The 15,710-nt window shown below is 36.1% G+C and overlaps 1 protein-coding gene and 2 long non-coding RNA genes across 3 annotated transcripts; 2 read left to right on the top strand and 1 right to left on the bottom strand.

The window, feature by feature from the left end:
* The first annotated feature begins 1,838 nt into the window (after positions 1 to 1,838).
* LOC145956186 (uncharacterized) lies at positions 1,839 to 3,614 on the top strand. Its single transcript, XM_083071751.1, has 3 exons — positions 1,839 to 2,424; positions 2,653 to 3,038; positions 3,135 to 3,614. Exons 1-3 carry the CDS (start codon positions 1,839 to 1,841, stop codon positions 3,612 to 3,614), a joined length of 1,452 nt encoding a protein of 483 aa, XP_082927877.1.
* Positions 3,615 to 4,327: 713 nt separating this feature from the next.
* Positions 4,328 to 9,306, bottom strand: LOC114916608 (uncharacterized). Its single transcript, XR_014432363.1, has 4 exons — positions 8,610 to 9,306; positions 8,480 to 8,530; positions 6,073 to 8,413; positions 4,328 to 5,995 (listed from the first exon to the last, which is right to left on the bottom strand). It is a non-coding gene; the product is annotated as an uncharacterized LOC114916608 (long non-coding RNA).
* Positions 9,307 to 14,111: 4,805 nt separating this feature from the next.
* On the top strand, positions 14,112 to 15,457 carry LOC145955702 (uncharacterized). The gene is made up of 2 exons (XR_014432362.1): positions 14,112 to 14,696; positions 15,259 to 15,457. It is a non-coding gene; the product is annotated as an uncharacterized LOC145955702 (long non-coding RNA).
* The last annotated feature ends 253 nt before the right edge of the window (positions 15,458 to 15,710 follow it).

Genomic DNA, 15,710 nt, shown 5'->3' with positions numbered 1-15,710 from the left:
TAAATAGCAACTGATAAATTTTAGTCGCTAATTTCGGTCGCTATTTTACAATTTTGTAGTAGTGAAATAATATATAACATATAATTAAAAGTATATAGAATAATTATTTTAAATAAAATAAAATATTTTTAATCATTAATTATTGCAATATTAGCATGTTATTTAATTTAGTATATTATATATATACACACATAGACACACACACACAAATATATATATATATATATATATATATATATATATATATATATATATATATATATATATATATATATATAAAGAGAGGGGAGCTTATTTTGGTTTTAGAGTCAACAAAATGGTTAAACCTAACACTGGGTCGAACACTAGATTAACAATGAGGCAGGTACACATGCCTCAGTATAATGTCCCTATGGGTAAGATGGAGATGCACAACTCATCAAAGTTTGGCAATACCTTTATGCCAAATGCTAACGTCCCTGTTGGGAAATGGAATGACCCACCCAGACAAATGGTTGGAATGGGTTGAGGAAAACAAGTTATGAACTATGTTGGGCCTACATTCCAAGGAATTCCTAAAAAATTCTTGAATGTTTCTGGAGCTCCTGGCGAATTCTCGAGCATGACTGGAAGTTATGGGCGTGGTTTTCGACAACCCTTCAACAACTTGACTAAGACCTAGTGGAGGAGGCAACAAAGAATGAGGAAAACTACCTTTGAAGGTTTCAGATGGAACCGCTTTTTGATCCCAGTACCACAAAAGGGTGAGTCATCTCGGAAGTTCATGGAGGATGATGAAGATCTGATAACTGACTATTTCGAGAGTGGCTTCGATGACTCTCTGGAGGATATTTTTGGGATAGTGTCAATTCTGCCTTCTGAGTATGCTGGGGCCATGGAATCTATTAATGAGCAGGACGATATCCATCGAGAGGATTTTTTTCGATGATCCTAACTATGAGTTTAAGATTGTGTTGGTCAACCAAATTTCGAGGGTTATTCCCAAGTTTAACTCAGCTGTGTTTGATTCTCCCACTAAAGAGATGAAGGGTCATCTTAAGCCTTTGCTGCTAACCTTGATGATCGAAGGGCATGAGGTAAACAAGGTTCTGGTTGATGGATGAGCAGCCATAAACATACTTTCGAGGACTAAGCTGAAAAGGTTTGGAAAGACCACGCTTGATTTAAAGCCCCATAATATACTTATCTCAGATTATGCAGGAAAGTCATCACAACCTGAGGGCATGATTTTGCTCGATGTTCAGATCGGAAGTGTGAAAAGAACTACTATGTTCATAGTAACTCCATCGAAGGCAAATTTCAATGTCTTATTGGCGCGTGAATGGATTCATGGAGTAGGAGCTGTCCTTTCGACTGTTCACCAGAAGATTTTCTTTTGGAATAATGATGCAGGATTGGAAGTGCTTGATGCTGATCAGAAAGAATATGAGGTAGGCATGTATTTCGCAGATCAACAAATGACTGCATTTGCGAAAAAAGACCTTTCGATGCTCATAATGTTGGTATCATGGATGAAGAAGAAGGTGTCAGGAAAATGTTTTGCTGGGACGTGAAACGAGGGTTTGTTATTCGAGCCGAGAAAGAATCAGCTCAAGAGGAAGAATGAAGGATCAAGATCCTTACTCGAGCTTTTTAGCTCGAATGATCGCCTACATGGCCGATCGAATGGCCAACATGGCCGTGGAATGTCAAGACAAGGAAGAGATGTCAAACAAATCTAGAGATGGTGAAAGTAATACGACCACTTTGGCCGAAGAAAAAGAAAAAAAATAGAGAAAGAGCGAATGGACCAAGAGGTCGAGAAAGAAAAACAAAAATAAAAAACAGAAGATGATAGAATGGACCAAGAGGTCGAGACTTCGAAAGAAGACAAAAAGCAAGAGTCAGAACTAAAGTTAGATTGTATTTTCGACGACTCACCATTGGGATTCGAAAGGGCGACCAATGAAGAACACAAGTTAGAATCTCGAGACCCACTCGAAGAAATCAATCTGAGTACTGTCGAAAATAAGAAGGTTACTTATATTAGCAAACTCTTGCAAGGAAAGCTGAGGGAGGAATTAATTCGATTGTTGCATGAATATAAAGACTGCTTTGCATGGGATTATGATGAAATGCCGGGATTGGATCGAGGATTGGTAGAGCATAGATTACCTATGATTCTGGGAAAGAAACCAGTTAAGCAAAGTCCTCAAAGGTTTACTCCTGAGGTAATTGAAAAGATAAAAGAAGAAATTGAGAGGTTATTGAAAGCCAGGTTTATCAGGACCTCGATATATGCTGAATGGATATCGAACATTGTGCCCGTTATCAAAAAGAATGGAAAACTCAGGATATGCATTGATTTTCGAGATCTCAACATAGCTACCCCCAAGGATGAGTATCCTATGCCTATTGCTAAGACTATGATAGATGCTGATGTAGGTAACGAAATTCTGAGTTTACTCGATGGTTATTCTGGATATAACCAAATTTAAATTGCAGCTAATGATGTATCGAAAACTGCTTTTCGATGTCCAGGTGTTATTGACGATATAATTGTTGGGTCAAAACGAAAAGAGGAACACTTATGCCATTTAAAATTATCTTTCGAGAGAATGAGGAAACATGGTCTAAAAATGAATCCACTAAAATGTGCTTTTGGTGTTACAGCAGGAGAGTTTCTGGGATTTGTCATACACCAGAAAGGAATCGAAGTGGATAGAAATAAGACTAAAGCTATCATGGAAACTAGACCTCCATCAAACAAGAAAGAACTTAAATCTCTCTTAGGTAAGGTAAACTTTCTTAGAATATTCATATCGAATTTATCTGGCAAAACTAAAGTGTTTTCTCCTCTATTGCGTCTCAAAAAGGAGGAGGAATTTCGATGGGAAGAAGAGCACCAGAAAGCGTTCGATGAAATCAAAGCTTATTTGGCTCATCCTCTAGTGATTACACCACCCTCTAAAGGAAAACAATTGAAATTGTATATTTCAGCTAACGATTTGACCATTGCGGGCATGCTGGCGCGGGATGATGATAATGGCATCGAAAGAGTCATTTATTACTTAAGTCGAATGTTAGTAGGAGCTGAGAATAAATATACTCCTTTAGAGAAATTATGTTTAAGTCTTTATGTTGCTTGTACAAAGTTGAAGTATTATCTTAGACCCTGTGATGTTGTAGTATTTTGTCGAAGTAATGTTATTAAGTATATGTTGTGTAAACCTGTCTTACATTCCCGAATTGGAAAATGGGCACTTGCGTTAACTGAATATTCATTAACTTTCGAGCCTTTAAAATCCATAAAGGGACAAGTAATTGCGGATTTTCTCGCGGATCATTCGAAAATAACTGAAGAAATCAATTACTTAACCACCAAACCTTGGGAATTATTTTTTGATGGCTCGAAACATGGATTAGGCACTGGGATAGGTTTGTTAATCATTTCCCCTAAAGGAATTCCAACTAAATTGTCATTAAAAACGAACAAAGGATACTCGAATAATGAAACCGAATATCAAGCGCTCATTACTGGACTCGAGATCCTTAAAGAGTTAGGTGCTAGGAATGTGGTAATTCGAGGAGATTCACAACTTGTCATTAAACAATTAACTCAGGAATATAAGTGATTGAATGAAAAACTAATCGAATTCAAGACTCGAGCTGCTCAATTACTAAACGCATTCGATGAGGTTGAATTACAACATGTTTCTCGACACGCGAATACAATTGCAAATGAATTGGCTCAGGTGGCATCAGGGTATAAAGTAAGTAAGGAATGTCTGGAATCCCGAATTCATACAGAGAATGAATTGATATGTCATCTAGAGAGTCTAAGTGTCAGCTCATCGAGCCAGCAAGATTGGAGGAAAGAATTGGTCGAGTACCTGCAAAATCCAAATTTGAGAGTCAAAAGAAAAATCAAACTCCAAGCCCTTAATTATGTCTTGCTAAGTAATGAATTATACAAAAGAGGTTTCGATGGGATTCTGTTCAAATGCCTCGGGAGTCATGAAAGTTACATAGCTATGGCAGAAGTACATGAAGGTATCTGTGGAGCACATCAAGCAGGTGAAAAGATGAAGTGGACCTTGTCGAGAAAAGGTTTGTATTGGCCGACCATGATTAAAGATTGCATCAAATTCGCGAAAAGTTGTGAGGAATGTCAAAAACATGGACCAATACAAAGGGTACCAGCAAGTGAATTGCATTCGATTATTAAACCACGGCCATTTCTAGGTTGGGCAATTGACATAATAAGGCAAATTCATCCACCCTCCTCGAAAAATCATAAATATATATTAGTTTCCATAGACTATTTCACAAAATGGGTTGAGGCAATTCCTTTAAAGGAAGTCGAGCAAAAAGACTTAATTGATTTTGTTGAGGATCATATTATAACAAGGTTTAGAATTCCTCAAACAATTACCACTGATCAAGGCACAATTTTTACGGGTCGAAAGGTTGCTCAATATGCTCAATCGAGGGGAATTAAGTTAATAACTTTGACACTGTATTATGCACAAGCAAATGGACAAGTAGAAGCTGCTAATAAAATAGTTATCAGTTTAATTAAGAAACATATCTCGAGCAGACCTCGAAATTGGCACGAAACACTTGTCCAAGTGTTGTGGGCTTATAGGAATTCACCAAGAGATGCCACAAAAACTACCCCATACAAACTGGTGTATGGACATGAGGCTATTCTTCCTATAGATATTAATTTACAAGCAATTCATATACAGAAGCAGAATGACTTGTCTATCGAGGATTATTGGAATTTAATGTATGACGAGTCAGAATCTTTAGAGGAAGAAAGGTTGATAGCATTACAAAATCTTGTTCAACAAAAGGAAAGAATTGAAAAAACATACAATAAAAGAGTCAAAGTGCGCGGTTTTCAAGTCGGAGACTTAGTGTTAAAAGTGATTCTTCCCATGGATCAAAACTCTCGACATTTAGGAAAGTGGTCTTATAATTGGGAAGGTCCCTTTATAATCGAACAAGTATACTCGAAAAACGCATATGTGATTAAAGGAATAAATTTGAATGCAGCAAGTAAAGTGATTAATGGGAAATACTTGAAATTCTTTCATAAAAGGTCAGAATATTAAAGCATACATCCAACATAAACCTAAGAAAAATTAAAACCAGGGTTCGAGAATTTAATTATTACAAAACTTGGACTTAAAATCTTTAAAGGCATGATAAGCTTCATCCAAGTTCTGCCTTCGAGAGGCACACTGATTCTCCAAGTGTTTCTTCTGTTCCAAGGTCTTTGCAAGCTTGGAAGAAATCACCTTGCCCTCCTCTTTGAGACTCTTGTGACGCTGAATAACTTCTTGACTTTGCGTTTTTAAAGCATCTTTTTTCGAGCGAATGTTATTCAACTCATGTTGCAGAGCCTCAATGGATTTTTCGACATCTCCCTCTTCCTGTTGTAGTTTCTTCAAGGCAGGAATCATTTCTTCAGTTGATTTCCTGAGGGAGAGCAACTATTGCCGAAGATTCATGAGTTTGGCACGGTCTCCCTCACTCTCGACTTCAACTTGAGCCACTTCTTGAAATTTTGTAGACCATTTGCTCCTAAGATCCCAGGCAAGGGTGAATGGCTTGATAAATTCTTGGAGCTCGAAATGAATCTCAGGAGGAAGGTCTGAGTAAGCTAGCAAGTCATCCACCATCTGCCCAACTTCAATTTTGAATTCGGGGACAAGGAAAGCTTGATCGAGGTCGTCCACATATGCCTTCGACCGAAAAGATTCGAGTAGAGGCTGAAAAGTAGGAGTTGATTGAGAGACCGGCTCAGGAACCTTCTCCGAGATAGAGGGACCACTTGTCCAATTGTCAAGGACATCAAAAATATCGTTGACCTCTTCATCCTCTTCATTGAAAAAATTGATTAAGTCTAAATCAGTTGAAGGGATCGAGGAAAGTGCTGGAACTGAAGATTTGACACCACCTTGGGTCGAAGGAGAAGCAATATAAGGCCTAGGAGACTCGGTTGAATCTGCATAGAGAAAAAGAAAAATGGTAAGAAAGACAGTTCTTTACGAATGTTGATAGAAATTCAAAGAAGAAATATACCTTTATTTGGACTAAGAGGAGGTTTAAGCTCGAAAGAAGGAGTTTCGTCTTGCGAGGTGTAATATCCCAAAATTTTATTCAAATGAAAAGAATTATTTATTATGTGAATAAGTATTTTTATTCCCGTATTTTACTATTCATGTATATGTATTTTACTATTTACATATACGTATTTTACTATTTATGTATACGTATTTATGAATAGTATTTTACTATTCATATGAATAGTAATTTTAAAAAAAAACGTAAGCACTTACGTCAAAACTCAAATTATTTGGATGAATAGTATTTTACTATTCATGAATAGTAATTATATTATTATTTTAATGAATAGTGCATAGTGCATAGTAACTTCAAAATTTCTATAAATAGGGACCTAAGGATTTTGAAAATTCATAACTAGAGAGAAGAAAAGTTTAGAGAGAAGGAATTCTAGAGAGATAGAAAGAGAAAATAAGAGAGAAGGTTCTGCCTAGGTTGTGAAAAGAGGAGGAGAATAGAGAAGGTTCTGCTCTAGTTCCGGTTCCGGTTTAAGGAGAAAGAGAGGAGATTCTGCCCAAATTCCTATTTATCCAGGTAAGGGGGGAGTGGGAAACCTTGCTTGGGGGTGTAGAAATAATTGTTAAATAGTCTGTTTGTTGGATTGGCTCCCGATCCCTTGTCTGTTGTTTGATTATTTGAATATATATTATTACTGTGTTTTGTTTGTACTACTTGATTTTCTTGTTGCGGTAATTAATAATTATAATTAATGGATAACTTCACTTTTACTATTCTAAAATATTCATTGAATGGAAGACTAAGTCTCCTATTAACTTATAAATTTAGACTTTATTATCTAAATGGAAGGCCGAGCCTCCTTATTTTCATTAAGCTTCCTATTTTACTTAAGGATATAATTATACCAGGAAATATAAATTATATGATCCCTAAAGACCTTTGAACTATTGGACCCTTGACTTAATGACCTTGGACTATTGAACTGTTGGACTGTTGGACAATGGACTATTGGACTATTGAACCTTTGGACTATGGGATTATTGAATTATTGGACCTTTGGACTATTGGATTAATAAAATATAATATAAGTATGAATTATGCTTATGATATGGTATATTATAGGAAATTCTGTAACATGTTAAATGTTAAGTTTATGATTGTATGACATGCATCATATGCATATATACTCCAGGTGTGCCGCTGAGGCCGCATACCCACGACTAACAAGGTGTACCTTTGAGTCACCCACGATATGCTAACTAGGTGTGCCTTAGGGTCACCAATGATGATATGTGAACTTCCGTATGGCGCCACATGCATATATTTATGAGTTGAGTCTATGACATCATTGCATGATAAATAATTATATATGATAATGATTATATGTGTGTGTGCTATTTAACTTTTATTTCTTCATCTACAACTGAGTGAGATGTTTCTCACTCCCTTGTTATTTTTTTTGTATATGTTTAAATTTATGTTGCAGGTGATCATCATCATGAGGATGTTGGTGATGAGGCCTAAAGGCTTCTTGGGGCATGCTCTGATAGGATGTGACATCGGGTTTAGCTAGGATTTCTCTTATGTCTTTATTGTTCTAAAAATATTTTCTTTTCTTGTGTAATTTAATAAATTATAAATTGATTCCTAACTAGGAGGCACTGCCACCTTTACTGGGATCAATTTATAATCTTTGTTTTATAATAACTTCTTAAGTTTGATATTTATGTGTATGAATTTATGAATGTGCATCTTCTACCTTATGATACTTATTGTTTTATATCATTCTATGAAAATCTTTTATAAATATAGTTTATGTTTATTAATGATTTTGGGGTAGAGGGTGTCTCACGAGGACTGGTGAGGAGTTTCTACGTTCACCAAAGGCTCCGACGAGGGAACCTTCCCTTCATCAACTTGATGAGGAATCTCTATCGAGGCCATCATCGAGGCCATCTCGACAATGTTTGATTGAGGAGTGGCCAACTACAAAAATGGTAAAGTTAAAATAAGGACAAAGCAGCAAAAAGTATAGAAAAGTGAGGATGAAGAAAATCGAACCTGCTGAAATGCCCTAGTAAGAAGGGGAATATCCCTAGACATTTCCTTAGAAGAATCGAGTTGGATTATCTCGACATCCTATAAGAAGAAAAAGTCTTAGAAAAATCGAAGGCACATGGAAGGCTCATAAAAACTGGGAGTCGAGTTAAAGTTGAAGTACCTTGGGGATAGACTTCATATCATCCTAGAGAAGCTTCTCGACAGGAGGCTTTTAAGTTTTCTTAGGAAGAGAAATTACTAACTTCCCTTTTCCTTTATATGGCTTTTTGGTGGTCGAAATCTGGAGAAATAAGAAAGTGAAAATGAGAAACAAGAAAATGTAACAAGGCAAATAAAAATCACTCACAGTTTTGGTGCTAGTCGAATCTGCTTTTTGCTTTTTCGAGGTCTCGAGACTCTGATAAATAGAGAAGACTTAGGAAAGTTCACATGATTAAGTTAAGTTATCGAATCATGGAATTAACTTGAAAAGATACCTTAGAACGTAAAGATACTTTGTCAGAGGCAGTTTTTCTTTTTTCGAGTCTTCAGTGAAGACCCCTTGTCATCATCTTCATCACTCTCCCAATTTGGAGTCTCTTCAACATGTTGAGGAACACGTTGAGGGATAGCAGCTACATAACAGAGGCAAAAGATGAGATAAGTAAAAAATGGAATTCGACAATTTTGTTTGTAGTTAAAGGCATTTACCAGGAGGAGGATTGGTATTATCGACCCAACACAATGGCCACCATCTCCTTAGAGGAAAATCATACACGAAACATCTCACATAGGTAACTCGATCCTTTACAGGAATCTCTTTGCGCTCAAGGTAAAATGGGTCAAGTGTCTTCACCCAAGGAGGGCGAGATAAATGTTTAACTAAACCAAAACGACCATTGGGAAGAGAAGAAATGTTTTTAGGACAAAATTTTTCAAAATCAGTTTTTCCTCGAGGATTAATCACCTTTTTCGAGTGGATGTTCCTTTGTACCATTTTCGATAAAGAGACAGATGCGCCAAAGATGGTTCGACCAATATTGTCAGGTCGATAACAAACTTTAAAAAAATTGCTCGAATTGATAAATAATAGTTTGGTTCATGTAAGTACCTGATTGCTTTGGGCCCTGCGAAGAAAGAGGAGAGTTAATCAGCTTCTTCAAAAATTCAACAAAGTTAAGAATCTTATCAACATAGTATTCACACCACCATCGAAGAAAACACTTTGAGACTAAGAAAGAAGGGGAAAAAGTGCAAGGTGTGAGTCTAAGTTGTTTCTCAGGGCGTAAAATAAAATCCAAGACTTCCTCATAATTTCCTTTCTCGACATAGATATCAGTGTCAACACTTTCTTTTCGTCGAAGAGGAAGGGGCTTCATCTGGCAAAGACCAAATTGTCGAGAAAAAGCTGAGGTTGATAAGGGTAGATCCTAACGTCTTTTTGTCTCATTCCGGAGATTATTACATCCCAAGATAGGAACCCAAACCACATCTCAATCGAATCTGGAGATATACTTCCAACTTGGTTATTTTGTTGAAGCCAAGGCGGGCCCATCAAAGTAGTACGGATGAAAGGGGCCAAGTATTCACTAAATTCGGTGAAACTGAGAATAACGTTAATATATTTTGCAAATTTATTGATTGAATGCTTTCGGGGGTGAGAGTCGTCAAACGAGCTCCTTCGAGTTCACATACTGGAGTAAAGGATGAAGCCAGAGAAAGTTTCTTCTCGAAAATCGCGTTGAGCCACAATTGAAGTAGCCATAGTGTCCGGAGAGATTACGAGGACCATATTCACGGAAAAGGCTCTCCGAGGCTTCATCGAGACAGGTATATAAAGAGGCCAATAGAAGTTTACTTAAGCAGATTTTCTTTTTCAGATGTAAAGCTTGAGCCAATATGTAATAGTATTTAGGAACCTGGAGAGAAGGGGTGCAGAAAACACAAGCGGATAGCCAATACATCAAGAAAGCAATATGCTCCGAGGTCGAAATAGGAGTATCGATTTTTCCCATGTGAGCATTAATAAAAGCTAAACAAGTCTTCTTATCCCACGAGATTGAGGTCTCCTTAATTGAAATCTCTTCCTCGAAAACATTAGGATAGAACCTATCCCCAATAGGTGTTAAGCCCGTGATAGCAGCAATATCGAGCAAGGTAAGACACACGAAATCGCAAGGAAACTCGAAGGCTCGAGTTTCTCTATTCCAGAAGAATATAGTGGAAAGAAGCATTTGAGGGTCAAAAAAATGAAAATCAAACTTAGCTAATTGAATAAACTCAGAAATACCAGTTTCTACCCACACGGAATGCATCAAACTTTCTATACGAGTTAACCATGCTAAATGCCTATCCTTGGTAGGGGAAAGGCCCTAAAGATCTTGGTTGTGTCTCCAAACAATGACAAATCAATTTCAGCAAATGAATGAAAGGTAAGGTAGAAGAATCCTCAGGCAACAGGGTGTTGCCAAATGTTTTCTTATTTTGACCCTCAAACCGACCTAAGAAAGCATGAATACTACCATTCTCAAGAGAGAAGGGGAGAAGTACCTAAGATTGAAAGATTTTTAGACTCGCCTCTTCCATGCCAGGAATAGGAACGAAGGTCTCATCTCCGTCCTTGACAGTGCAAACTATGGCATTGGCCATCAATAAGGGAGCAGTCTGGGTGGAGGATACAGTAGCCTTAGTAGGAGAAAGAGCAGAAGCAGTGGCTGAAGTAGATACAACAGAGGAGGCCATCATGATTAAAGGCAAGAACGGGTGAAGGGAGATATGGTAAGGTCGCCGGAGAAGAAAACCAAGAAGCAGAGCAAAGAAACGAGTATGAGGAGACTTAGGCGCGAAGAAAGAAAGTGGTGGAAGCAATTTTTACCTTAGGGTAAAAAGAGTGTTTAACGGGCCTGAAAGTAAAATGGGCCCATAAATAAATTCAAATTTGAAGTAAATGATAAAAACGGCCGCCAAAAAATGTTTTACATTAATGAGACTTGGGAAAAAATGCAAGCATGCGCTGTCAGGGTAATCAATGTCACATCAAACGGTCATCACATTAAATAGGGTCAGAAATAGGTTTTGATCGAAGGAATCTAAGTTACCAATTATCAAGTGAAACGATTCGAGAAGGCATCGAAGCAAAATTCTTGATAGGAATCCAGTTCTTTTTCACCCAGTATGTTCATCGAAACTGAATTCCTAGGGGGGCATTTGTTAGGACTACTCGAAAAATATACGAGTCGAAAGTTACATTTACAAAGCTACTCGAGAGGAAGATAAAAGTCAACACCTGCTGAAAGCGTATGAGGAGCCTTATTTGTTTGTGCTCGAGGGGGTGCTCGAGGTATGGTCGAATAGAACAAGGACTGCTCAAAAAAATGAAAAGAGGTTACTGGAGCTTGGTGACGATTAAGGCGCATCAGGGTGGTTATTAAAGGTCGAATCAAGGAAATAAAGACGTGGGACAAAACGGTTAAGAGAAGTTATAATTTGAGCCACGTGGTGAGTTTAGTGGATGGCGGTTATGCTCCAATAACGCACACGAACAAAATTAACCGCCCTTGATTAGTTCTATAAATTTAGAAAGCATAGTGATTTGAGGAGGTCGGAAACATCATACTTGAAACTCTCAAGCACTCACTATCTACGCATATGACTTTCGTGCAAGGAATTGCTGGGTATGACCATTTCTTGGCCACGTTTCTTTTCTTCTTCTAGGATTAGGATTAGTGTAGTTTCTTTTTAATCACGTAGTATAGTCGTGTAATTGTAGTAACATGCTTCAACATTTTAATTGTAATTTTATGCATTGTAATGTTATGCAAAGTGAACCATGATCTGTATTGCAAATATATTTATCGTTCATTCAGTTTATTTGAGGATTTATATGCATGAAGATTATTGTTTGTTGATCATTGACGAATATTTGGAAACAAGTAATTATTGAATCTTTCTACTCCATCCCTTGTTCTTCATTTCATTAAAGCGACAAATACCTACATTGAAACATCTCTTGTGCTAGTTCGAATAAAAAGAATCCATGAACTAATTCCACCGTAAACAGTCCGATAAAGTGGTTTTAGACGATAATGAAAGTAAGAAAATGAGGCATATGGGTAATAATATGAAATATTCTCATCCCTTGATTTTGATATGGGTATGAATGGGTTAAGGGTAATGTAGATAAGTTTAAGAGTAGGTTTAGGTCTTTGCTTGAGATAAGCTTACTCTGAGAAAGAGTGACAATCTATTCACCTTTTTTTTTCTTTCTAATTTGATATTTGTGGAACCTTGCTAATCTGATGAGTGTGTATTTTTTTACAAGTTCATCCCTTCCCCCTTAATTCTATATGTACTAATGTATCTTTAAAGAGCTCAGAGTTTCTATGATGTTTTCTTCCCTTAAGTGTGTTTTTTGAGGAAAATCAACTAGCTCCTAGTTAGTTGCACCCGAACAATTGAGATTTTCTTTGTGCCTTTCAAGTTTTGTGTTTGAACTTGAACATTGAAGTTTCTTTGGCTAAATTCATGCATTTTTATCAATTGAAACTTGGAGAGCCATTGCTTGGTTCAGTTTCACTGAGTGGTAGTTCTAAGGGGGGACTTTTTTAGATATTCACTTAATCCTATAAGAATTTCAAAGAATAATTTTGTAGGATATGACCTGTTTGTACTGACCTTATGTTACCTAATGTATTCCATAAGAATGGGGAGCTCATGTTTCCTTTCTATTAGTAGTCCCATCCTTAAAAATTTTCTAGTTTTGAAGGTTTTACTCTAACCTCGTCTGATGAGAAGGACATAGAAAAATTGCAGTCACTACCCCAACCATTAGAAAGCAAAGTAGTGTTTTTGCTTTCCAATTCCAAAAGTATCAAGGAAGACTTAGAAAGTGAGTATATATTAATACGATTTATCTTTTCTTTATTGATTTTTTCAATTTGTAATGATCTCTTTTTTTGTTTGTTTGTAGAAATCAAGGGTAAAAGTAAATGGCGTGAGTTGAAGGCTAAGTTCAACATTGAGGAAGAAGTGTCCCTAATGTCAAAGAGGATCAAAGTAGTCTTCGACCTTGACATAAAAAGAAAAAGGAAGGCGACTAAGGTTACTGATAAGTCAATTGTCAAGTTGTTTGTTGATCTTTCCTCTAACCCCCCACCAGGGTCCATCGTTGACATAGACTAGTCATAGGCAACTCCGATCATGGACCTCCTTGTCGAGGGTGTTCGATCAGCTCGAGGGAGATTCTTTTTTTCACCTTATGTAGGGGGTAAGTCATGTTCGAATATAACATATATGTATTTGTATAATGTTCGTTCCATGTCCATCTATTCACGTGTATGTACTCTCTTGTGTAATAGGTTGTCTCTAGTCTCTACCATTCCACCAAAGAATGTTGATACTAGGCCAAATGTTCTTCCATCCTTTTATACTAAGCCACCAAGCCCTAATGCCAAGCCCACATCTCAATCGAGGCCCACATCTCAATCGAGGTGTATATATCAAAGGTTTAACATGAGTCGACCTTTGGCAAGGTTAGACCATGTGAGTATGTCACTTAACATAACTTCACTCACTACAAGAAAAATGCAAATTTCTGACGGTTGGATTAATATAAGATTTTTAACAGTCGGTAATTTCTGACAGAAAAATCTGTCAAAAATTTTTGATGGAAAAATTTGTCAGAAATTTCTGACAGAAAAATCTGTCAGAAATTACTGACATATTTTTCCGTCGAAAAAATTATATTTTTAATAAAAAAAAATTTCTTAAGAAAAGTTATATTACTGATAGAATATTTCCGACAAATTTATATTTGTCGAAAATGTAAGAATTTATTTACAAAAATTGACAATCATATATTAAAAAAAATAATAAAATTTTAAATATATATATATATATATGTGTGTGTGTGTGTGAGGAGTGTTATAATAACACCGGTATAATCTTTGCTAAGTATTACACCTGTCGATAACTTTATATTAAATGAGAATTTTGTAAATCCAACCATTAAATTGAAAATTCTTTACTCTTAAATTATATATATAAAATTTTATATTAATCAAAGATGATATCTTATAAAAAACACGTGAATTAAAAAAAAAAAAAAAAAAAAAAAAAAAAAAAAAAAAGGAAAACTTGCATTTGTAAAATTGGAACGAAACGCATAAAACCACTACCCGAGGATTATGTGGTTATTCAAAAATAAAGGGAAAAATAAAATGAAATTACAACAAGAAGCACAAAAGGTAAAGGCAAGAAAAAAGGGTTTTATTATCTTAGGGCCAGCACATGCAATCTTATTTATACAGTAACTTAATCGGCAAAAGGGAAAGGGAAAGAAGACGAGTTGGCTGCTGGCGATGGGGTATGGTGGGATTCAATCGTCTGGGTTCAAGTGGTTCTTCAATACGGCAGCAAACGAGATCCGCACAACAGCGGTGTGAAGGAGAAGAAGAGAAACGAAAATTGTCTCTGCCAGTAGGATATGAAGACATTTGTAGAAGGAGAGAAGTGGGGCATCATTACCGTTGGAAATCATTTTTGTCAACGGCGTACAACGGCACTTGTGGTGATAATCAATTAAGGTAAGTGTAGGCTTATTTTGGTTCTACATTTATCTATCTTTTCTTCTCATATTTTATTTTTAAAATTCAGGGTAGTTCATCATTAGCAGTTTCAGAGAAGAAAAATGAACAATAACTATGGACATACGAAGGTTGCATGTACATTTTTTCTTCATTTTTCTAGATCTTCTTACATTTTTAATGATTCACATTTGTATGGTTGTTTTGTCATGCATTTATCCATGAATATAAGAGAAAATTATCATCCAAATGAGGTAGAGTAAGAAATTATACCTAGCTGGCACGTTTTGGTACTTTTGTCACTACTTGGATGCTCTTTGCATTTCTTCAATGTCGGACACTCATATTCACTACGTCTCTCTTTGTGATTTTCTATTTCTTTTTTTCGGAAAAATTTTCCAGCCCCCTCTTCCTTTTGTGTCGTGTTATTTATAGACGAAGGATTCTTTGAATTTGATTAATCTAATATCTTTCTCTACCAAAATCCCTAAATTCAGGGATATATGGCTTGTGAATTTGGTTAAGTGAAAGGTTTAGTGACTCTAATAGGGCATGATTGCAGGGTAAGGTTTTGCAGAGTAGTTGGGGGCGTAGTTGCTGGGGCTCAAGGAAGATAAAGGAAGAGATGATCGATGTGTTTTTTCTTATTTTTCTATTTTGTTTTATTTTTTTGTTTAATATGTATTATCTTTTGTGATATGTATGAACTGGACTTTATCATATAATTTTGAATTATAAAGGAAGACAAAAATTGGAGCTAACAGTCTATGAAGAGAAAAGAAAAAAAAGGGGCTCAATGTTGTAGGGTGACTATTTATCTTCTCTAATCCTAATGAGAGACATAGTTTTATCTCATTAATTTTAAACATTTATTATTTTTTGTCTAGACAAATTGTTAATTAAACAAAGATGTTTTAGAAAAATAATACTAATACAACTAGTAATTAAAAATCTTATAAAAAAGGACAAGAAAAAAATGGGAAAAAGTTTTATATTTAGACACCCAATATATAT

Source organism: Cajanus cajan, chromosome 3, assembly GCF_000230855.2.
Source record: "Cajanus cajan strain Asha chromosome 3, NIPB_CcT2T_4, whole genome shotgun sequence".
Taxonomy (NCBI): Eukaryota; Viridiplantae; Streptophyta; class Magnoliopsida; order Fabales; family Fabaceae; genus Cajanus; species Cajanus cajan.
The sequence above is the reverse complement of the archived record's forward strand: the minus strand, read 5'-3'. Positions and strand labels throughout refer to the sequence as shown.